The 23,717-nt window shown below is 46.9% G+C and overlaps 2 protein-coding genes across 3 annotated transcripts in view; one reads left to right on the top strand and one right to left on the bottom strand.

The window, feature by feature from the left end:
• Nucleotides 1-22,730, bottom strand: part of GEM (GTP binding protein overexpressed in skeletal muscle) — a 344,355-nt gene extending 321,625 nt beyond the window's left edge. The window contains exon 1 of the mRNA XM_075270281.1: nucleotides 22,726-22,730. The gene's annotated coding sequence lies outside the window, so the exon portion shown is untranslated. The remainder of the gene's footprint in view (nucleotides 1-22,725) is intronic.
• YWHAZ (tyrosine 3-monooxygenase/tryptophan 5-monooxygenase activation protein zeta) lies at nucleotides 366-20,396 on the top strand. Of its 2 annotated transcripts, none has more exons than XM_075270150.1 (6): nucleotides 366-519; nucleotides 7,813-8,117; nucleotides 14,338-14,461; nucleotides 15,868-16,031; nucleotides 16,111-16,206; nucleotides 19,227-20,396. In XM_075270150.1, the coding sequence occupies exons 2-6, from the start codon at nucleotides 7,824-7,826 to the stop codon at nucleotides 19,290-19,292; spliced, it is 744 nt and encodes a 247-aa protein (XP_075126251.1). In that variant the 5' UTR covers nucleotides 366-519; nucleotides 7,813-7,823; the 3' UTR covers nucleotides 19,293-20,396. The 2 variants fall into 2 exon arrangements, with proteins under 2 accessions (XP_075126251.1, XP_075126252.1); XM_075270151.1 differs by having other exon boundaries at nucleotides 380-519; nucleotides 7,822-8,117.
• Nucleotides 22,731-23,717: the final 987 nt, after the last annotated feature.

Here is a 23,717-nt window from a genome sequence, read left to right as displayed (position 1 = left end):
AGGAATTCACCCCTCCCCCAGTCCTCATGTATTATTCTAAGAAGGCCAAATATGGAGTTTCCTCCATCTTGTGGAAGTACAGGCTTGGCCCCTTGACTGGAATGCCCCATGACAGGCCTGCTAGCCCTCAGGCAGGGAGTGGACAATGGTCACTAGCCATGTCCCCGAGCAGCACACGCCGGGGAAGCGGCAGCGGCACTCACAGCAGGGCCCGGCCAGTGACGGTGCGGCCAGGCCGGCGGGCACGAGCACCCCACCCTCCGCCGCCGCGCGCCCCCGACACCCACAGGGAGGGAGGGAGCAGGCGCTGATTATGCCACCCAGTCAGCGGTTGCCATAGCAGCGCTTGACGTCACCCCCCGGCCCCTGCTCAGCGATTGGAGGAAACCCCGTGGCTCGGTTAGAGCTTTGAGCGCTCGGAAGAGACCGGACTCTCCCAGCGGCAGTGCCTGAGAGACGCGCGTGCATCCAGCCCGGGGACCCGACAACCGCCCGCTGCAGCTCCCCTCTCTAACACAGGTAAGAGCAGCGGGGCTCAGGCATCACTGGCCCCGGGGGCCGAGCATGACCGGGTGGGGGGAAGAGCAGGGGGAGGCCCGGGTAATGGCGGAGAGGAAGCATTGTTCCTAGAGCAGGGAGGGGGCTGGGGCCGCGCAGGGCTCGCTCTCTCCCTCTTTTCCTCCATCCTTTCTCATTGTGCACCACCTAGGGCCGGCTATTGCTTCCTCTAGCACCAGCCTGCCCGGGGAGTGCTGGGACTTGTAGTCCTACATGCTGCCTAAAGGAAGCCATTGTCCCCAGCATTTTTTCCTTTCTGTATCTCCTCCCTCCAGCATCTCCTCCTTCCCCCATATATGGAGACTGATCTCATCTACCCCAGCCCTGGCCATAGACCCACACACTTGCCCCCTGGTCGGTCTCATGTCTTTATTTTTTATTTTATTTTTTACGTTTCATGTCTTTAGCTCAATTGCAAAAAATTTTAATCTAAATTTATTTGCATCGCCCCCTAGGGGAAATTCTCATCCGATGGGTGAAAAGGACATCCCGTGGGTGTAGATTGTGTCGCCAAAGACCGGGGATTAGGGGGTAAATGACCGTGCTGGCTTTGTAGGGTAATCTGGGATATTTGTGCATGGATACGGTGCTGTACATGCCCATCTCCATTCATTTTCATGCTATCCTGGTATATAGATGTATACGGTGCACTGGTATACCCGGCTGTTGCATGCACCCTCCCCCCCATGTTGCATTGATGCAGTTTTTTGTTGCAGACATTGCAGCACAGGTGAGGCCGCCCCCTCCTCCACCACCACTACCTCCTCCTTCTTCTCTCCGTGTCCCCGGGGAGGAAGGGAGGTGTCTCTTGTGCGATCATCCTCTCTGCTGGGTCAGTGGAGAACAGACAAGGTGACAGTGGCCATATTCCCAGGAAAGGTTGAGGAGCACATCCCCCCCCCCTCCCCTCCATCCGTCCTCACAAAGGAATCCTGTTCAGACCCTTCCGCTGCGCCAGGCAGTGTTACACCAGGACTGAATGCATTGGTTTTCCTGGATGGTGGTTAGATCATGTAATGAGGGCAGCGGGCCCGTTCTACTGCAGGGATTAAGGTCATGGTGACCTCAGTAGACGTAGAATAGACCCATGGAGTGTCTTGTATGGGTCGTAGGCGTTTTGCTGCATGGCGTCAGTACAGATTATGCCGTTTTATGATTCAGATCGTCCTCTAAGGAGGAATTTGCTAAATGTGGACCATGCCCTGAGTGACCGGGGAATAGGCTTTTCCAGACCTGTGCATAGCTGCATCGCACCTCCCCCACACATTCCAGGGGTGGAAAGGGAGGTGTTCAGCTGGGTAATGCCTTGCAGGTTTCTTTGCATCTGAAGCTACTGGAGAAGGACGAGGGGTATGGATTGTACCGCTACCTAGTCTGATCTAAGGTCGTGGGATAGGCTGAGGCTTCCCAGAAGAGGGGGGCTACCATGCATGTCTTGGCTTCCTTTGAGAGGATGTTAGTGTTCCTTTTAAGTGTTTCCAGATGGGAAGTAGAGTCTGTACGAATAGACACGAGCACCTTGTATAACCTGGGTCATCCTCGTGTAGGGTTGTAGGTTGATCTGGGCGTTGTAGTCCCCTCCAGACACATGGATTACAGGAGCAATGATGCAATGGCGGGTGGAGCATAATCTTCAGATAAACCTGAATTGTCGGGCATCTACAATTAGTTGGGGGCCACCTCCCTTGCAATAAACCAGGGCGTCTAGGTGATGTCTGCCGTATAAAGCCGTAGTCCCTAATGTGTAGCCAGACACATTGCAAACAGGTAACGCAGGCTGATCGGGGTGGGGCCCTTCTGATCCTTATCAGACCGTTGCTTCTTTTTTTTTTAACAGGCTCCCCTGCCCCCACCTCTTGGGCTGCACAGTGACCAGGAGAGACCTTGCTTGCTTCCTCTGCAGCCTTCCTCTACAGTCATGTCACCGCCGCATGCTCTAATAGGGACCTCGTATTCTCTGACTCCACGGTTAGGATCCCTTTAGGCGTCGTATAGTTAAATTCCAGCATACCGCCAGATATGCTCGGCCTGGTGTCTCCCGTGGGGCGTGGTGAAAATTTTTTTTTTTCCTGTTTGTACATGTAGAACACCTTGCGGCTGCTGGCTGTGACGCCGCCTGCACGCTCGTCGCCGTATAAGGGTGACGCTTTAGTGGATTGGCTAGCCTATGACCTCCGCTCAGCAGGATATAGATGTTATAGGTATATCAAGGATTATGGCTAAAGGAGGGGATTTGAGGATACACAGAGGCTCTTGTTTCTATGGGACTAGTATGGTCAAGTACTGTAAGCCTTGGCGGTGCTTTTCTTTTAGGTTTGTAGTCTGGTGGTGCGAGCGATGCTATTAATAATATGGGTAGGGGGCACAGCCTGGGAAATTGTACGTGCCGCAAGGGTGGTAATGACATATAGCTTGTGGTGTGTGACAAGTGCTAAGCACTTGGGCTTAACCCTTACACTGCCTGCGACTAGCTGTGCTGTAGACTGGCACTTCTGTTGGCTACGGAGAGTCTATAGCAAAGAGAACCTGGTTGAATGTAGGCTAGCCAATCTTAAAAATGGCACCGCTGTGCCCTGTGTGGATGCTCTTCTGCATTGCATGTTCTGGCAAGCATGCAATGGGTTAAACTGAGCGTAGGCCAGGCTGCTGGTGTACTTCCCCCTTCTAATATGATGTAGGCGGGTGCCGTATGATGTCATCTTCCCCCCATGGTTATATTATATCTTGAGTCATGGCAGCCAGACTTGATGTGCCAGAGCATGCTGGTGTTATTGGAAGAGCTCAATAGGAATTAATGGGTTTCCTGGATTAGAAAAATGTGGCTGCAAAGCAGCGCCACACCTGTCCACAGGTAGCATATGGTATTGCAGCTAAGCGTCGCTCTCTTCAGTGGAAGTAAGCTGCACTACTAGCCGCAACCCTAAAACAGGTGTGGCGCTGTGTTTGAACTATAGCAGCCATGTTTTCCTTCCCTTTAAGTTGGTTCAGTAAGTTCACCATACAGGCTTCACTGCCAGTGACTACTTTATGGGCTCATAGTTGCTGTTCCTGCTACTTTGCATTTTGGACTGGGTTCACACTTATGGTTTAGTCACGTGGCGGAAAGGGAACAGGAACTGCTGGCAGACGTTTGCCTAAAAATTTTCTCCACTTTCCGTCCCTTCAGCTTTCCACCGTGGCTTTTACTCACTGGTTAGGGTCAAATGAATGGGGATGATCAGGAGAAAAGTAACATCCCCTTGTCAGTTTATTCAGACGTTTCCAGGAGGAATAATGGAGGGACTTTGAATGGAGGCCATTGCACATTCTCAACCACCACTGCATTCAATGGTCTCCTCCTTATCTTGGCACCATCCCTTGGTTTGGTCACTCCGGCCTTGTTCTGAAGCCATACCCTATGGGAGCACCCCGCTAGTTGTAAAGAATCTTACCCAAGGTGAGCCTTTACATCTACAAAGTCTGACCCTCACGACATGAATGCTGTGGTTGGCCAGGCATGCCTATACAGACTATGGGGGAATAAAGGATTGGGCCCATTCCCTATAGACAACCACTAGGCCCATGTACGGTCTGCAATGATAAATGCTTCCTACTAATACTTGTAAGACCAGCTTGATCTATAGGGCTGGGTCTTGGGTGGCGTGTGCATATTTCGTGTGAACGCTGGGTACAAGGTGCATCTAGGAGAACACGCGTTCCCTTCCAAGGGGCAGTTTATGGCACCTTGTGATATTCCAGACTATGACTAGTAGATAGCAATGCCTTCTAGTACAACAGTGGCCGATGTACTAAAACATTCATGTCCGAGAATAGCCGGTTGGAAATGTCACGTCCTCTGGAGGAGGCGCTGGATGTAGAAAGTCTTGCCACCTGTTTTATGGGAGGAGGTTGTAGTAGACCTGGGCCTTGTTTTTAGCAGTCCGTCATGTCATTTTTTTTTTTTTTTGCAAAAATTTGCAGTATTAAATTTTGATTCCTGCGGGCACTGAGAAGTTTTATTTTCCTCTCCCCTTTCTATCCTGTTATACAAGTTTCACTGTATGAATTCACTTGTGTGTGGTGGTGGGGGTCCCTAAATACCTGCAATTGATGGGCAGCCCCTAACATTTGTTTAATTTCAAGCTAAATTTTGCACCGCAACTGTTTCTTGGCAAGGTGGGTAAAAACCGATATGGGTGCTCGTACAGATCCTATTAAATTGACTGTACAGTAGGCAAATGTTCCTTGTTATACAACTGGGTGTCACCAAAGGCGCTAACAAATTCCACAACACTGTGCAGAGGTTTCATTGCTCAAGTAGGTCCCTGCCAGGGCTCACAGTCAAAGGCTAAAAACATTGATGACCTATACTAAGGATAGGTCGTCAATATTAAATTGGTGGGGCCAAAATCTGGCATCCCTGCCGATCGGCTCATAAACAGAGAATGGAGCAGGTAGCAGACAGACCTTTAACCTCTATAATGACATGTCGGTATGTTTTGGAGTCTGGGGTAAGGGGGCTTGTGAACTACATGCTGATATTTCTCTTTGTTGTATTTGGACCCAGGACGCTCTGACTAGCAGATGGCATTGCCTTGTAGTTGGGGCCCAGGACTCCAGGGCTAGCAGATGACATTGCCTTCCAGTTGGGGCCCAGGACTCCATGGCTAGCAGATGACATTGCCTTGTAGTTGGGGCCCAGGACTCCATGGTTAGCAGATGACATTGCCTTGTAGTTGGGGCCCAGGACTCCATGGCTAGCAGATGACATTGTCTTGTAGTTGGGGCCCAGGACCCCTATGGCTAGCAGATGACATTGCCTTGTAGTTGGGGCCCAGGACCCCTATGGCTAGCAGATGACATTGCCTTCTAGTTGGGGCCCAGGACTCCATAGCTAGAAGATGACATTGCCTTGTAGTTGGGGCCCAGGACCCCAGGGCTAGCAGATGACATTGCCTTGTAGTTGGGGCCCAGGACCCCATGGCTAGCAGATGACATTGCCTTGTAGTTGGGGCCCAGGACCCCAGGGCTAGCAGATGACATTGCCTTGTAGTTGGGGCCCAGGACTCCATGGCTAGCAGATGACATTGCCTTGTAGTTGGGGCCCAGGACCCCAGGGCTAGCAGATGACATTGCCTTGTAGTTGGGGCCCAGTACCCTATGGCTAGCAGATGACATTGCCTTGTAGTTGGGGCCCAGGACCCCATGGCTAGCAGATGACATTGCCTTGTAGTTGGGGCCCAGGATCCCATGGCTAGTAGATGACATTGCCTTGTAGTTGGGGCCCAGGACTCCATAGCTAGAAGATGACATTGCCTTGTAGTTGGGGCCCAGGACCCCAGGGCTAGCAGATGACATTGCCTTGTAGTTGGGGCCCAGGACCCCATGGCTAGCAGATGACATTGCCTTGTAGTTGGGGCCCAGGACCCCAGGGCTAGCAGATGACATTGCCTTGTAGTTGGGGCCCAGGACCCCATGGCTAGCAGATGACATTGCCTTGTAGTTGGGGCCCAGGACTCCATGGCTAGCAGATGACATTGCCTTGTAGTTGGGGCCCAGGACCCCAGGGCTAGCAGATGACATTGCCTTGTAGTTGGGGCCCAGTACCCTATGGCTAGCAGATGACATTGCCTTGTAGTTGGGGCCCAGGACCCCATGGCTAGCAGATGACATTGCCTTGTAGTTGGGGCCCAGGATCCCATGGCTAGTAGATGACATTGCCTTGTAGTTGGGGCCCAGGACTCCATGGCTAGCAGATGACATTGCCTTCTAGTTGGGGCCCAGGACCCCAGGGCTAGCAGATGACATTGCCATCTAGTTGGGGCCCAGGACCCCAGGGCTAGCAGATGACATTGCCATCTAGTTGACACCCAGCTTTATAAGGCAAATTGCATTATGGCTGCTGTATATGGCTCACTTATGTTGCGGTTATTTTATACTTTTCATCCTCGCTATGCGGTAATATTGCCATGTAATTCAGGTGTTAAAAGGAACCAGTCTTCATTAAAATATATAGAAAAATTACACCTAAAGATCAGGCGGGACAGAGCACACTTATAGACCAATATTTTCCTACAAAACGGTCATTTATTCAAAATATGTAGTCAAATGGGCGGTCCTATCTCTCCCTTCTGACTGTACATATAGAAATGGCTGTCGGTCACTGATAGGACCGCCCACTGGACTCTAGAACATGCCCCCTGTAGACTGCCCTGCCTTTTCATGCTGACGGGTTCCCCTTTAAATGATATATCGTAGCGGTGTGCCTGGATGTGACATACAAGTTCTATGACTGCGAGTTTAATGGCCGATATAATTCGGTTATCTAGATGTCACGCTTCTGCCATTGAGAGCGGCTTCAAGCTAGTAGTGTGTCAATTCCAATTTTTCGGATAGACGGCCATTACCACAGATGTTGTGCTGCTTAGGGCTGGACGAGTGCCAGGAGACACTTGGCCGCTCTGATAAAATCTTCGAGGACCTGTCAGCGCTCACGACATGTCTGGTACGTTACAAAGAGCGCCCGTATATACGGTCATGGTATAGCATGTCGTCTTAGAGCTTTCCTGCGCTCTTGTCCTCCTTCAAGGAAATTTGGCGCCAGTCACATGATCAGCCAGAAGGACCATTTTGAGGCTGAAAAAAAGCAAGTACCCTGTATACATTAACCCCATAGGAAAGGGCATGCTAATGTAAAAGGGTTTCTGGGACTTGGTTCATGACCTGTTCTTAGATTTTCAACTGATGACTTCTTGAGATCAGTTGGTTGAAAAGTCGGGATGTGATGTCATGTGACCTGAGCACAGCTCAGTCCCATTCAAGTGCATGGGCTGAGCTGCAATGCCAAGTACAGATGTACAAGAAGTACATGTGCCGGATCCCTGCCGATCTTTAATATCTTATCCTAAGGTGGTCGATTACTCTACCTGGAAAGACCCTCTAAGGCATATTGGGTGGGGGGGATTTACTTAGCAAAATGTGCCTTAACTCTACTGCCGCATCTATTGTGTTAGACGGCTTTCCGACTTCTACGACAAAGCGGCGCGGCTTATCTGAGAGCGGTCTAAAGTAGCCACCGAGTGCCAAAATGTTGCCACATTTGTCCTAATAAGTGGTGTCAAATTGGACGGTTCGCACTGTCTTAAGACTTAGGGTAAGTTCAGACCAGGATACCATACCATAGTGTCAGGCAAGTGGGAGATGGGGGGGAAATGAATGAAAATGTTAAATTTAGAATTGTACCGAAATGTAATTTTCTTTTCTTTTCTCCCCCAGAACCTTTAGCCATGGATAAAAGCGAGCTGGTACAGAAGGCCAAATTGGCTGAGCAGGCAGAAAGGTACGATGACATGGCCGCCTGCATGAAGAAAGTGACGGAGCAAGGAAATGAACTGTCCAACGAGGAGAGGAATCTTCTTTCAGTCGCCTACAAAAATGTAGTAGGTGCCCGCCGGTCATCCTGGAGGGTCATCTCTAGTATCGAACAAAAAACCGAAGGCAGCGATAAAAAGCAGCAGATGGCTCGAGAATACCGGGAGAAGGTCGAGACAGAACTGAGAGAGATTTGTAATGATGTGCTGGTAAGAGACCCCTCACCATCACCTCACCATCACTCTGTCTTCTACGTCTTATGAGCAATGCCCCATTATCACCCCCCACCCCTTTTCTGGTGTCAGCTATTCCTATAAAAATGGTCACAAGCTTTATTTTTCTGATGTGGCCCATGGGGTATAACCCTTTATGTTGGGAACCTCTCGTAGGAAGACCTCATGGATGGGGGAGTGCAGACGTTTTTAGTTGGTCACCGAGATGCACCCAAATGTTGGCAATGTCTATGCGGCCATGCTTTATGCCTTTATTTTTAGAAAGTGGTGTCATGCCATGGTACAGTCTTATACAGTGACCCGTGGATCTTGGCTTGGAGACCCTATTGGGACACAGTATGAATTGAAGCCATTTCCAGGGTTTGCATATTGATGATCTATCCTTAGGCGAAGAGTAGAAGTCTATGGAGCTGGAACTGCACAGCGCCGTCCACTTTGTAGTGGATGTTCGGGGTTACTGCAGCTCAGGTGTATACTGTACCTCAGCTGTATAGTTCCGACTCTGTACACTCCCGGTGCCATAGCTCATATGAGGGTGCCCCATGCCTGACACCACTGATCTGATATTTATGACGGGTCAATATCTAAATCCTGGTAAACGCCTTTAAGTAAACGGCACCTCCACATCCTGGACGAGCCTTAAAGGAACACCTAGGAATAAGAGAGCAAAGTAACGGGAGATACGCTCGCCTCCACTGTTTGTAGGACTTTCTGCCTATTTCTGTAGTAAAGATCTTGCCCAAATGTTGCCGAGAACACGGGGTTGATATCCTTTTCTGCTCCTTGGAGACTGAAGGAGTGGGCTAATGTTTAACCTGCTGCAGATAGGACTGGGGGGGGGGGGGGGGAGGTTCCTGCTGCAGCCAGTTGTCCTCCAGTGAGGAATAGGGGAGAGGCATGGATACAGAGAAGATTTCTGAATATCCCCTATTATGTATGGGCCACGCATACTCCAGTTCTCCCACAGTTTATTTTTAGGGCCCCCTCCCCTTATTGGAGGGGCTGCTTTTTTGGATTATGGCATACAGATGTGCGAAATTTCCCCTCGGCAAAAGACTAACAGGAAGTGCTTCCTGTCCTGCGCTTCCTGGTTCCTTTGTGGGAAAGATGCTCATCCAGGCCCACACAGATAACTACCCGAGGCGTACAATGCTATGTTGGATGTGTGCACATGTTGGCGGCATAATACAAGGTTCTTGAAAAGTTTTTAGGTATTCATTCTTTGCAGAGGAACTTCACCTGAATGGCTCAGTGTCTGGAGGTTTCCATGCCTGTACAAAGGGTTAATAGGTTATACATAACATGTACGTTTATATACCTAGCTTTTAAAGAGCGGGACGGGTCCAGGTTTTAGAGGGAGTTCAGTCATGCCTTTGGGATTCCTATCTCGGGAGCAGGAGTCCCTCGACCTGTCCAGCCGCATCCAGACTCTCTCGCTATTTCTGTAATTCCCATTCCCTTCTATGGACGTTACAGACTATGTAGCTAAGCAGGTGATCCGGGTGCCTCCGCACGCTCGGATACAGCAGTATGAGTTTGGAAAGATAAGTGCAGGCCCCTCACCGATAAGACTTTAAGGCCTATTCTGTGGGTATGCTATTAATGTCTGCGATGGCCATACCCTTTAAGGTTGGAGTCACAATTGACAAACCTGCAGCCACTGCCTACTTGGTGGCTAACCCGCTGCAATGTGCAGTAAAGGCATAACTGCTGAAAATTTACCAAGTCTTGGACAAAAAAAAAAACACAGCCAGTCTGTTATCGCCGAAGGTTTTACCAGCAACTTTCAACTTTTTGCATTTTTGATAGCAAAGGGTTTCTAGGCTTATAGGAAGCCTTTATGTTCCATAATGTCTGGTCAGTGTGTTTCAGACGTGAGACACAGGATCCCGATTCTTTCTCCTGTTTTCTATAGCGCTCAGTGGTGGGGCCTGTGTTTTGTAGGATAGGTTAGAGATAATGGTGGCTCAACAATTGAAGCTTATTGAGTGAGGGGCTAAGTTGTAGAGACGCTGCACGGGACTGTTCAATGTAACCAGCTGTATAGTTCAATAATAAAAGTGGCCCTGCACATAAGAGTCCTGTCCGGGAATACAGTTCTGTTTATGGTGCAGGGTATATTCCCAGACTGTACCCTATGATACCGTGTTCTGTGCACATTGTGGGCGATACTGTAACGGACTGACAGCTTTGTCACTTCCGTACAGCTCATGGCCCCATAACTGACTATGGTGTAGTGAGTCCTATGCACACGGCAAAATCCAGTCCAGGAAATACGGCCACACACGGTCTGTTTTTTTTGTTTTTTGTCCCCCCCCGAATGGGTCATGGTTGTGTATGTGGCCACTGGGCCTTTATAAAATAGGACAAGAATTATCACAAGGTTAAAAGGATTATACTGCTCCTTGTTCGCCTTATTCATCCCCCAACATGTGAGCCCTGTCTATATTGCAGCATCTTCACTGCAGGCCAGTATATAGAGACCGGTGCTGGTGACCCCTTCACATACAAATATCCTTTTTATCTTAAGATACGTATAAAACCCCCCACTAGAAGAAAGAAGTGTGCGTGCAGTCTTACCCACTGAACCTCACCCCTGATCTTATCACGTCTTGGTGGTGGGTGGGGGGACTCACATGAGCATTTCCCCTGGCTGTCTAGACGCAGCTGTCATTTCAGTATCAGGCAGGCAGCCTATATGGCCAGAGATCTATAGATAGAAGTATTGTCCATCTTTAGGTGTGATTCAGATGTCGCTGCTATCAGTCACCCGCTGCTCTAGCTAGGAACTTTGACCTTCATGACCTTCTAATAGGGGAGTAGTGATTATTACTGAGGCTTATTCTGCCTGTAGACCTTATAGGACTACGTACCAGTGTTCGGTTAGGTCGTGGGGCCATCAGAGGCACACCAGGGGTGGATTTATTGGTATACTTAGGATCTAAATAATAGCTATCTTTCTGGTTCAATGCACTGTATAGAGATCAGAAGTCGCACCCTAACATCTTATCAGCATGCGCAACCCCTGCCCCCCCTAACAATTGGATATTTACAATTTACAAGTGCTCAAACATCTGCAGTGATAGTCAGCTATTCTTTATGACCTCCAAAAAACCTACTGATTTCCTCCTATTGACTCCTAGCCTCCATACACACATGCTGTGTTTTTCACAGGTCCGTGTATAGGGCAGTGAGCCCTGGGGTAAGACCTGGAAGCGGGTCCTTTACCGATCTGTTTTTGCAGCACAGGCTCACACATTATTGAGGTGTAGGGGGGCGCACATGGATATTATTCATGTTCCATCTGCACCATTTTATCAGGGACCTGGCACATGCATGTATACATGCAGCCTTAGGTTTTCCTAATTAAATCGGGTGCCCTGTCCTGCAACGTTAAGTGTTTAGCAGGTCTTGTGACTCCACAGAGTATCACTAGGTGCAATGTGACACTACACGTCCCCAGCCTTGCATCTATTCCTAATTTTGTGTGAATAAGATCTTCCTCCTTCCATAGTTGAGGAGGGTTGCCTGAGGTTTAGCTTTCCAATATTCTTATTTCTGTGTTCTTTGGGTTGTCCTGAAATTGCAGGGTTGCCGCGGTTGACTCCTCAGCGAGTACAAAGTCCTTCCTGGCTGCTCTGCGAGGGTATGTGTCACTGGGTGTGTCGGTGACATGCTAGTATTCCCGTTACCACAATACGGCCAACTCCTAAAGAAATCATGACTTCCTGACAAATATCCCTCCCAGCAACACAGGAGCAGTGTTCAGGCCGACGTTTCAGCCGTGCCCCACTTCTAGAGTTTCCACAGTCAGCTGTTCCTCCACATAATCTGCCCACTTATAAATACTTAAAGGGCCCACCGCCCAGGAGTCATGCAGCCGAGTACAATGTGTCCCCTCTTTAGGCTGGGTGCGGGGTCCTTCAGTAAAGCTGATGGTGCACTTTAGGGAGACGTCCCCAAACGCATGCTTAACCAATTGTGCATGTGCAATAGGGAGAGGGTATTAGATACCTCTGGCCTCAGATCAAGAAGTAGAAATCTGCTTTTGGGGTGGATGGAGGGGATCTTGATACCCCCATACACATTACAAAGCACTTCTGTCCTAGTGAAAGGTCATCGGTATGTAATTGGTGGGGGTTCTGACACCTGGGACCCCCACAATAAGCTATTTGGAGAGGGCAGGGGTCTCACAAGCACTGCAGCTTCTTCCCTGTACTGATGAGGTCACTGTAGAAGCGGAGTTGCCAATACCACACACAGCCCCTGCGATGTGACGGCCATTTATAAAGGATTTGGAGTCGGTGGTTTGGCCTACAGCCCTCTAGACAGCTGATTTGTGGGGTCCCAGGCGTTGCACCCCTGCCTCTGACATATTGATGACCTATCAAGCTAGAACATCAGCGTGCAAGTTCCTAAAACCCCTTTGTCTGAATGTGCGCCCCTTTATTGTTCATATTCTATTGACCCATGAGGAAAATTTTATCTTCAGTCTCCATGTTGGAGAACGCGAGCCATGTGAGCAGATGTGACTGGCACACAGTCATACATGTACAGCTTATATGTACACATGAACTGCTTCAGGTTCACATTTCCTGCTTTCCAGTGGTAGGATTTTGGTTATTTTTTAGGCTCCTATCTATGAATGTTCAGTGGGGCAAGTTTATGAAGACTGCTGTATTCAGTGCCAGTCTTTGTATATGTGTGTGTGTGTGGTGTGTGTGTGTATATATATATATATATATATATATATATATATATATATATATATATATAAATAATCTCAATCACCTGCACTGGTGGAGGATGCGCGTCTTCATAGCTAGGGCATAGATTTCAGGATGCAGGGCCGGGCAGAGGTGCGCCTGTACACTGAAATCTATGCCCTAATTATTAGATCTAGTGTACTGTCCCCGCCATTCCCCTGTCCATGAAAGGGATGCTGGTGGTGCAAAACCAGAAAAAAGCTGCAAACTTTTGCAAATGGATCTGCCCTGTTACTCGCTGTATTACAGCCAGCAGTTCAGTACTGTAGTTCTGTAGGACTGCCTCTTGTCTGCCTATAGAAATCGCCATGTGCGTGTGTGGCCTCATGGGCACGATTTGCTAGCAGTATAAAGCAAAAGCTAAAGGGCCCCCAGATTCGGCCATCATTGGCCAGACCTGCTCGTGTCAGTGGGATAGACTATCTCGTGTATTTTGAGGTCCTCTTGACTGTTCCCACAACAGGTGTTAGGAATAGATCAGATCAGAACGTAGTTCGGGCAGGAGATGAGGAGTCTATCGGCCTTCTCCCCATTCACAATATATGCCAGTCTGATCCGTCCAAGCATGTACGGGGAAGGGGCGTTAAGCTGACCAATATGTAAGGCACAAGCGCCCCTAGGTATGTGTCGTCCTCTTACAAATTGGCTATATACAAAGGCTCCGTCTATAAGGAGTGCCTTTATACACAGATTGATCCCAAAGGGTGCGGCACCCGAGACGCCCAGTAATTTGCAAGGGTACATTGCTGTATGTATTATGACAGCCAGTAATTTATATTATATTATAAGGTGGTGGGTGTTGTAACCTCATATCCTATCTGCTGCTTTAAGGGGTGACTTGACATGATTCTGATCAGCAGCCTCATCATGTGATCTGTCATCGTGTGGTGCGCAATTCGCTCCCAAATCCGTGGCAGAATCCTCCTTGTGAACAAACCGAAAATTCAGACCTCCCAGAGTCGGCGATGCCGTGTCCCAGCGCTGTAGTAGGAATAAGGCTTTACAAATGCCCTGTGACATCAGTAGGGCGGTCGGTCATGCGGCTATGACAGCTGGATTTACATGTGGCCACAGCGTTTGACACTGCTCCCTCTAGTGGAAGACAAGTGTATGTAGTCCAACAGTTCTGATTTGTGTCCAACTCTTATGTTTTAGAAATATTTTTTTTGGCTTCTAAAGTTTAATATGCGTGTTAACCCCTAAAAAAAAAAAAAAAAAATTCTGACCATTACATCCATCTGGTATCCTCATGGCCTTTATAGACTGACTTGGGGGTTCAGGGCACATGTCAGTATAAACTTGGTAAAGTGGATTAATAGGGTCTGGGGGTTAAAGGAGGATAATGTTATCAAACCTACAGATATTCCGTCTACTGAGGTGACACCCAGTCCCGCCTTGTGCTGATCGCTTTCTTCTCTTTTGTCTTTCAGAATCTTCTGGACAAGTACTTGGTTCCCAACGCGTCACAAGCAGAAAGCAAAGTTTTCTACTTGAAAATGAAAGGAGATTATTACCGTTACCTGGCCGAAGTAGCTAGCGGAGATGACAAGAAAAGTAATTATTATATTGTTGTATTATAGTGTGTGTATGTATGTATATATATGTGTGTGTATATATATATATATATATATATATATATATATATATATATATATATATATATATATATATATATATATATATATATATATATATATATATATATATATATATCTCTGAGGACTGATGACTTAAGGTGGATTTAGCAGTGGGGAGATGTGTAATGGCTTCATTCCGCATTTCTTATTCCTTTTGAAGCCGACTCTTTGCTGTGGGTTTTTCATCCAAAGCCAAATCTGCAGCAAAACCCAGCTTTTCCACAACGTGGGGTTTCAAACTGAAAGGGTCGCTCCCCCACCAACCACTCTTGTCACATGATGGCAGTACATGTAGACTTAGTTGAGCCGTGTGCTTCAGGAAACAGCAGATCTGCTGGGGTTCCTATAGATGAGCCCCCACTGATCCTAAATAGAGATGAGCGAACACTATTTGGAACAGCCGTTCCAAATAGCACATTCCCAATTAAATGAATGGAAGCGGCCGGCACGCACACTTTGCCGGCGGCCGGTCGCTTAGCCCCCCGCGTGGCTACGTCCATTCATTTCTATGGGAGCGTGCTATTCGGAACGGCTGTTCCGAATAGTGTTCGCTCATCTCTAATCCTAAACTGATGGAGTATCTTAAGGATGGGACTTTAATTCTTTTCAGGTATACCTCCCCTTAAAGCGGTTTTCTTTGCCTAAAAGGATTTGTCATCCTGATGACCTATCCACATGAAAAGGAGCAGATGTGCCCACTCCCAGTCCACGCTGTTATTTCCAGCAGCCGTAGGGCTGATCTGTGTGGGGTCTGGGTGTTGGACCATCACACATCATATCACATACTGATGAACTTTCCTATGTATAAATCATTTAGTATGGACCACCCCCTTATTGTGATAATAGATGTGCCCCGCAGTACTTTGTCAGTGCAGCATTGCTCCTACATCACTTGTATAATGTTGGTTTGGTATAGGATGTAATGATGCGTCCCTATGCGTGTTACCTTTAGTGGTGTTTGCTTATGTTTTAATTCCTATTTGTAATGTGAAGTGACTGCTGCAATTGAAATCCCTATGGAATTGGCAGTTGGCTATTAGGCTTAGTGGCCAGAGTGATAATTGCTGGATTTAGTACTTACTTAAAGCCCAAGTCTACGTTTATTTTGAAGAATGCCCCAGATTGAAGTCTTAATAACAGGAAGCCGCCCTTGCATATCCATGTTGCATCCTCTTTGCACAATGACATGCACAGGAAGTAAATTTTCCTGCCATTTTCCTCTTCCAGTCGTTCTAATGTATTGTCCACGTTACGTATGTTCGCTTTAGCTTCACCAGCCTTCCTATAGCCCGCGTTACAAAGTCTGCTCTTCTTCTATTCCAGCGATTGTGGAGCAGTCCCAGCAGGCGTATCAAGGTGCCTTCGACATCAGCAAAATGGAGATGCAACCAACACATCCCATCAGACTCGGCCTGGCTCTGAACTTCTCTGTGTTCTTCTACGAGATCCTAAACTCCCCAGAAAAAGCCTGCTCTCTGGCGAAAACAGTAAGAGACCTGGAAGGGCGGCTGTATTATAGGGGCCGGTGGTCTGTGCCACAGCAGTGACGTAATCCTCTTATTTCAGGCTTTCGATGAAGCTATTGCAGAGCTCGATACCCTGAGTGAAGAATCATACAAAGATAGCACATTAATAATGCAATTACTGCGAGACAACTTGACAGTAAGTATACGCCATGCATACATGATATTCTGTGATGGAGATCAGGGGCGGACTGTTTAGACTACACCCTTCCCAGTACGGCACGTTACGCTCAAACCAAAGAATAGGGGTTACATTGCTGATCAGCGGGTGCACAGCACGCCCTACTCCGTTTGTTTGAATGGGGACTGTCGGAGATCAGCATTCGGCGATCTCCCATTCAAGAAAATGGAGCAGCACGTGGTGTTGACCAGGCAGCCTTGTTGTAACCATGGGGCTGGAAACCTAGGCCCTCCCCCTCCCCCACAATTCTAATATTATATAATGGGTGTCAGGTTCTGCCGTCCCTGTACTGAAAGGGGTCAGCTTGAGTCCACCACAATGGCTTCTCCATTCTGACTCCTAAGGGGATCCTGAGTGGGGTCCGCATACTATGACCTCCAGATGGCGCAAATGGTCAGAGCTTGTCTTCATGATGCGCTCTGACCATTAAAGGCCTTCCAGGACTTCTATAGGTTATATAGGATAGGTCATCAGTAGGTAATCTTTAAGGGTCTGATAGCAGGGGGCGGCACTTACCAGCACTGTGTGTCAGTCACTTGTTACCGCAGCAGCTCAGTCTCAATCAAGGTCCTCAATATGAGTTCCAAAGAAAACTCCTAAGGTTTGGAGCAGCGACCTGTCATGAGATTGGTTGGGATGTGACCGCCGCCATTGCGCAGTAGGTACATGCTGGCTGCTCTGCATCGGTATAATGCTGGGTGTAGACATGTCCTCTCTTCCTGCCCTATTGCGTGACTGTCCACACAGGAAACCTGTGACCATTATGTAGGTTGCTAGTATATTTGATGGGTTTTCCTCCCGCCGTTCAGTAGCAGACATGCTATTGCTGTAATAGGTTGTGTCCATCAGGAAACCATTGTGTCTGATAGATGTGACGGTGTGCGTCTTCCTACGAGCCTTCATATGAGCGCAGCTGTGACCTCTTAGGCTATAAAGGGCATATCCTGTAACTATGGTCTTGTGAAATGTCATGAATACTTGTGTGCAAGCCTCTCACCAGCACGAACATGTACCATGGGGGCGCTGTGGAGCCAGCAACCAACCAGCACTACTTATTGCGCTTGGATTTTTTATTTTTTTGAATATTATTTTAGCCCTTTAAAAAGGACCACCGGGTGTTCTCTGCCAGGTCCTACCAGGGGGTTAAAGACCCCTTTTAAGGGGTCTTTCAGTCACAGCAAGTTATTGACTGACTTACATTCTCCCTATCCAAAGGATAGAGGGCAACTTGCTGATGTGTGGCCCACTGATCTCAAGAATAGAGAGTGGTGGTCTGGCAGAACAATAACACCGCTCCATTCATTTCAATGAGATTGCCGAAACAGTGTCTGGGTAATTCTGGCGGTCCTGTTAAAATGATTGTTAAAAGTGATGCGTGATCTGTCCTGGGGTGCAAAGCCTCCTGGTCATTGTGGTCAATGGGATCCAGCAGTGAGACCCTCATCCATCAGCAAGTTGCACCTGTATCCTTTGGTTTGGAAGAATAAAAGTAAGGGGGGGGGGGGGGGGGAGTTGCTCTGACCGGAAGACCTCTTTAACCACTTCAGTACCGGGCCACTTTGTGGTCTAGGACCAGACACATTTTAGGTTTATTTTGTATGTGCATTTTTAAGGGCTGTAACATTTTTCTCATACATCTCATTCAACTAATTTTTGCGTCTTTTTTGGGGGAACACAACGCTTTATTTTTATGTTGTTTTTTATTTTTGCATGTGTTTTAATTTTATTTTTTTTTTATATCTGGGAAAATATAAACAAAATAGGAGGGAAATTGTCTGGTTTTCACTCTTCTTTTTTTTTTTTTTTATCTAATAACGCAAAGTGCAACTGAAAAACGTTATAAAATTTTTCCTCTCCATTACGGTAATTTTTTATTTTATATGGTGTCGTCGGGGGTGGGGCTATAACCTTTAACGTCATTTTATTGGCGTATTATTTTAGTTATTTTTTAAAATATTTTATTTTTTTTAACTTTTTTAAATTTTTTTCAGATGGTGTCCCCATAAGGTGATAGAGACCTTTGGGGACATCTGATCACTTTCTTTTTTTTGTACTTTAGGCTGATTTCCCCTACTACTGAGGCTGGTACCTTTAGCCCCAGTTGCAGGAGGAATATAGCCTCCTGCATGCTGCTATATACATTATACAGAGCTGATCTGGGTCCTGTAGGACCCAGCAGCTCTTGCAAGACGCTGCTCCCGGCAGATCACGTGACCGCTGGGTTAGAGGGAGGCTGCATCATGGCGGTGCCCATAGCTGTGTATACAGTGCTCATTGAGCGCTGTATACACAGCGATGGAGATGGCAGGGAAGGGAATAAACCTTCCCTGTCTTCTCTCTGGGAGCTCCGGCTGAAGTTACAGCCGGCTCCCAGCTTCAGCAGCTGCACGATCTCCATCCAGCTGCTGTGTTCTGATTGGACGTACCGGTACATCCTGTCAGAACAAGGCAACCACTATCCAGACATTTATAGTATATGGGCGGTCCGGAAGTGGTTAAGGGTGTATTCACACAGGACATATGCGCTGCAGATTTCCTAGAGGAGAATCCATGCTCTTTACTTTTTAACTTCTGCAAAAAAAAAAAAAAGGACCCAAAAAAATGGTAGTCCATTAACAGATAAAATAATCTACAGTGCGCTCTGCACATGTAATGTTAAAAATGCTCAATCTCGTTTCTTTTTTTTTTTTTTTTTCCCTTTTCAAATTTTGCCCATTGCCTATAGTGATTTACTGTATAAATTTATGTATAAGAAAAAAAAAACAAAACGCACACTTTGCATTTCCTGCTCTGAAAAATCCACCTTTTGGGCAAATGGCAGCATCGACTCTGGAATTGCATCTGATCTAGGCCTCTGTCCTGTGTCCTGCTGAATGCATCTGCCCTGTCCCCCCAACTCTGACCACCACCCCCAAATTGTAATAGTCTGACTTTTATAGGGATGTTAAACTTTAACCCTCTCTCTCCTTTCCTTCCAGTTGTGGACATCAGACACTCAAGGGGACGAAGCTGAGCAAGGGGAATGCGGCGGCGCAGAGAATTAATCGGCCTTCCTTTCCTGTCTGCCTCATTCTAAAAAAACAAAAAAACAACAAAAAAAAAAAAATTTACACAATAGACCATTGTCATCCTTACTGTCCCACAAATAGGTTTATTATTTTTTTTTGTTTACAATTATAAAAGGTTTATGTTACTTCTATTTGGATTTCTATATTTCCCATGTGGTTTTGTGTTTAATAGGGAGTAGGGCCAGTTAACATTTTTTGGGGCTTTTTTTTTTTTTTTTTTTTTAATTTTGGTTTATTTTTTCCTTTTCCCCGCCTCATACGGTGACCAATATGGGGAATACAAAATTTTTATACATGTTTTAAATGTTTGGCCGAGTACTTCAGGTACATTGCGGGCTACCACAGGGCCCCCTCCCCCACTATTTCCCCATATTCAAGCACTATGTACTGCTTGTCTATCGGTCTGCGTAGCGGCAAGTAAAGGGGCGTTCGGTTTGCGCTGTAGGTGGAGACTCTAAATTTTTCCTTAGCACATTGCTAGAGGGCAGTGCTGTAGTCCGCAATCCGATCCCCCCCCCCCCCCCCCTTTCCGTGCCTAAACGTTGCATACTTAGCGTACGGTCCCTGCGATAGCCGGTCAAAAATCCTGAGCAAAAAAAAAGAAAAAAACCAGACGGTTCACATTCCATTCTCTTTACGGTTGGCTAACGTTTTTTTTTTTTTTTCTTTTTTGCTTTTCGTTTTTGTCGCTATTCTCCATTTTCTTTGTATTTAAATTTTCAACAACCTAAGAACAAAAAAAAAAACGAAGTACTTGACGCATTAAAGACATACATGCTTGGTATTCCATAACGTCACTGTATATCAAGCACAGCAGAAAAAAAAAAAGAAGAAACAAAACATATATTTAACTTTTAGTTTTATTTTTGTTTTTGATACTTGCCTAACATGCATGTGGCTGTAAAAAATTACAATACAAAAAAATAGTTACCAGGGGAATAACTTGAGATGATGGCTAGCTTTGTTTAATGTCTTATGAAAATTTTCATGAACAATCCAAGCATAATTGTTAAAGAACATGTGTAATAAGTTGATGTAAGTGGAATAAAAGTTTTATGAATGGACTTTTCAACTACTTAAGATCTGGTTATAGATAGTGCTTTTGTTTGGGCCTTGCCTGGGACTCGCAGCTTTTACATCTACTTCCGTCTGCAATCTCACAGACCTGGAGTTGAGGGGTAGGATTGTCGTGGTTTTACCTTAGTGGGGTCTCCTGATCTTAAAAGAAGGGATCTGGTTCCTTTATAGACTCTTTATATAGTTCCAGCGGGAGTGACGGTGTCCATGCACATCAGTGGTTATCCAGGATCTGTTTTAGGCTAAGGCGCCACGGGACAATAGCAGCACTAAAGCGCTGCAGGAAGACCGTGGTGGGAACGTATCCTGGTTCTTCCCGCAGCTCTTTGAACAGAAAGTTCTGAGTTTTCCTCCTCGACATTTCTGTTACCATTATATCTATGGGGAAGGTGCCGGCGTTTCCGTAGATGTAATTAACATGCTGCGATTTGCAAAACCCTGCCGATTTTGGAAATCGCAGTATGTTCACGCTGCAGTTTTAAACGTAAAGTGGGCATGGGATTTGCAAGAATCCCATCCACTTTGCAGATGCTGTAAAATGCTGTGATTTCTCCTGTGGCGTTTCTGGCCCGTGGGGCCCCGGCCTTAGACGGTTTTCATACTACCAAGCCTGGGGTGTGACTGTCCGTGTGAGTTCTGGATTCCCTAGCTTGTATGTTATACCAGGAGAGGGACTCTTAGCATAATAGTGTTGGGACTCCCTGCCTCCTAGTGACCTACTGTCCTGTACATTAATCACTATCGGACAGTATATCACTGCCAGGTAAGGACTCTTATCCTACATAAGTCTGGAGCGTGAGTGTCTGCTTGAGTGCTGGTTTCCCAACCCTGTACATTTTGGAAGGAGAGGGTCTTCTAGCATTATAGTTGTGTATGATGTAAGGAGTCCCTGCATCCCAGTGACATACTGTCTTCTAGTGATTATAGTACAGGACAGTATACTGCTGGGAGGCAGGGACTCCTTATCATACATAACTATAATGCTAGGGGCGCCTCTCCTGGCATAATCTGCAGGCTGGGAAATCTGGCAAACGCACAGACAGTCTCACACCCCAGGTTTGGTACTGTGAAAACATCTTAAAACTTGGACTGAGCCTCAGGTTTCCAGGCTGGTCCTTCCCCTGGGTACTGTGATTAGAACCAGTACCTATGTCCTCTATCATGTCCAGTGGTCTTACTTGTACTATGATGACTGTCAGACTTCATCCTTGTTGGGAAACCCAGCCCTATAGTACAGGTGACTACTGGTGACCATTACAAAATGCGGGTAGACAAATAAGCAAAATATTTTCATCAATATTTGGTGTGACCTTTAGTTGGAGGAGTCCTGGAAGTGAAGATATGGCCCCCACACATATAGCCTTGATCTCATCATCATCCAGGATGATATGAAGAGATAGGATGGTGTAAGCCTATATCTACAGAAGATCTGTGCTTTAGTTCTCCAAGATGGCGGGAACAACCTCCCTGCCTAGTTCTGCCAAAAACTGTCTGCAAGTACCGAGAAGAACTGATGGAAGGTAAAGGTCACGCTGAATATTGATGGGATTTACATTTCTCTTCATTTTGATATACAAAAATAAACTCTTAGCCCTTCTATTGCTGAAAGCATTCTTACCTTGTGACGTGGATTCCAGATCTGCCTGAAACAATTGCACAGCATTATACTTATCAAATCCATCTTTTATGACATTATCCTGTGTGTGACATTACATGACTTTTGGTTCCACATAAACTGAACTTATACAAGTTGCGTCTTCTGAGCATTTTGGTGGTGACAGCCGTCTGCCAACTCCAGCACAGATGAGCATGTATATTTATTTCTATGGGCAGAGGGCAATAAGTTACTCCTAAGCACCATCCGGTGACCTGCCTCTGACAACAGGGGATCAAGTATACTGAAATCCAGCATGCCCGATCCTGGTTCCCATTGTCACTACAGTCAGGTAACCCACACCCCAGTGCATGTTAGGGGGGTGCTCAGTCCTTATGGAATTGGCACCTGTGACCGTCCTTTATTTGGTATGTATAGCCTGTTTAAGAAATGCCATCTACACTATGTGATCAAAAGTATCCGGACACCTGGCTGAAAATGACTTACAAGTTGGTGGCGCCCTCCATCGGTAATGCTGGATACAATATGGTGTTGGCTCACCCTTAGCCTTGATGATGGCTTCCACTCTCGCAGGCAGACGTTCAATCAGGTGCTGGAAGGTTTCTTGGGGAATGGCAGCCCATTCTTCACGGAGTGCTGCACTGAGGAGAGGTATCGATGTAGGTCGGTGAGGACTGGCACGAAGTCGGCGTTCCAAAACATCCCAAAGGTGTTCTATAGGATTCAGTCAGGACTCTGTGCAGGCCAGTCCATTACAGAGATGTTATTGTCGTGTAACCACTCCGCCACAGGCCGCGCAGTATGAACAGGTGCTCGATCGTGTTGAAAGATGCAATCGCCATCCCCAAATTGCTCTTGAACAGTGGGAAGCAAGATGGTGTTTAAAGCATCAATGTAGGCCTGTGCTGTGATAGTGCCACGCAAAACAACAAGGGGTGCAAGCCCCCTCCATGAAAAACATGACCACACCATAACATCACCGCCTCCGAATTTTACTGTTGGCACTACACACGCTGGCAGATGACGTTCACCGGGCCTTCACCATACCCACACCCTGCCATCGGATCGCCACATTCTGTACCGTGATTCGTCACTCCACATGTTTTTCCGCTGTTCAATCATCCAATGTTTACGCTCCTTACACCAAGCGAGGCGTCGTTTGGCATTGACCTGCGTGATGTGTGGCACCCAGTCACCTGACCACGTTCAAAGTCCGTGAGTTCCGCGGAGCGCCCCATTCTGCTCTCTAATGTCTTCTGAGGTCGCTGATATGGAGTACCTGGCAGTAGGTGGCAGCACAGTGCACCTAATATGAAAAACGTATGTTATTGGGGGTGTCTGGATACTTTTCATCACATAGTATACATAAACTAAACTGGTGAGACATCAGATTTTATCCTGGCTTGAATTGTAAATAATGTGATTTTGCAAAAAAACTAAAAACATGTGTGGAGAACAAGTATACAGATTACTCATGAGCTGTATATTTAGACCTGGGGTGGAATCGCCGTCAAACACACCATGACGGATCATCTACCTACAAACATGAGTTCACGTGCTGAGATTTCTGTGACCGTTTCATGTATTTATATGGAACTTCAAGAAATGCAAGCACATGGTACAGTAACAAAACATTATACAGTCGACTATCGACATGACGTATCGGCTATAACGTATTTTTTCTCAGGTCCCAACTAATCTACATGTAT

Source organism: Leptodactylus fuscus, chromosome 4 (assembly GCF_031893055.1).
Source record: "Leptodactylus fuscus isolate aLepFus1 chromosome 4, aLepFus1.hap2, whole genome shotgun sequence".
Lineage (NCBI taxonomy): Eukaryota > Metazoa > Chordata > Amphibia > Anura > Leptodactylidae > Leptodactylus > Leptodactylus fuscus.
The sequence above is the reverse complement of the archived record's forward strand: the minus strand, read 5'-3'. Positions and strand labels throughout refer to the sequence as shown.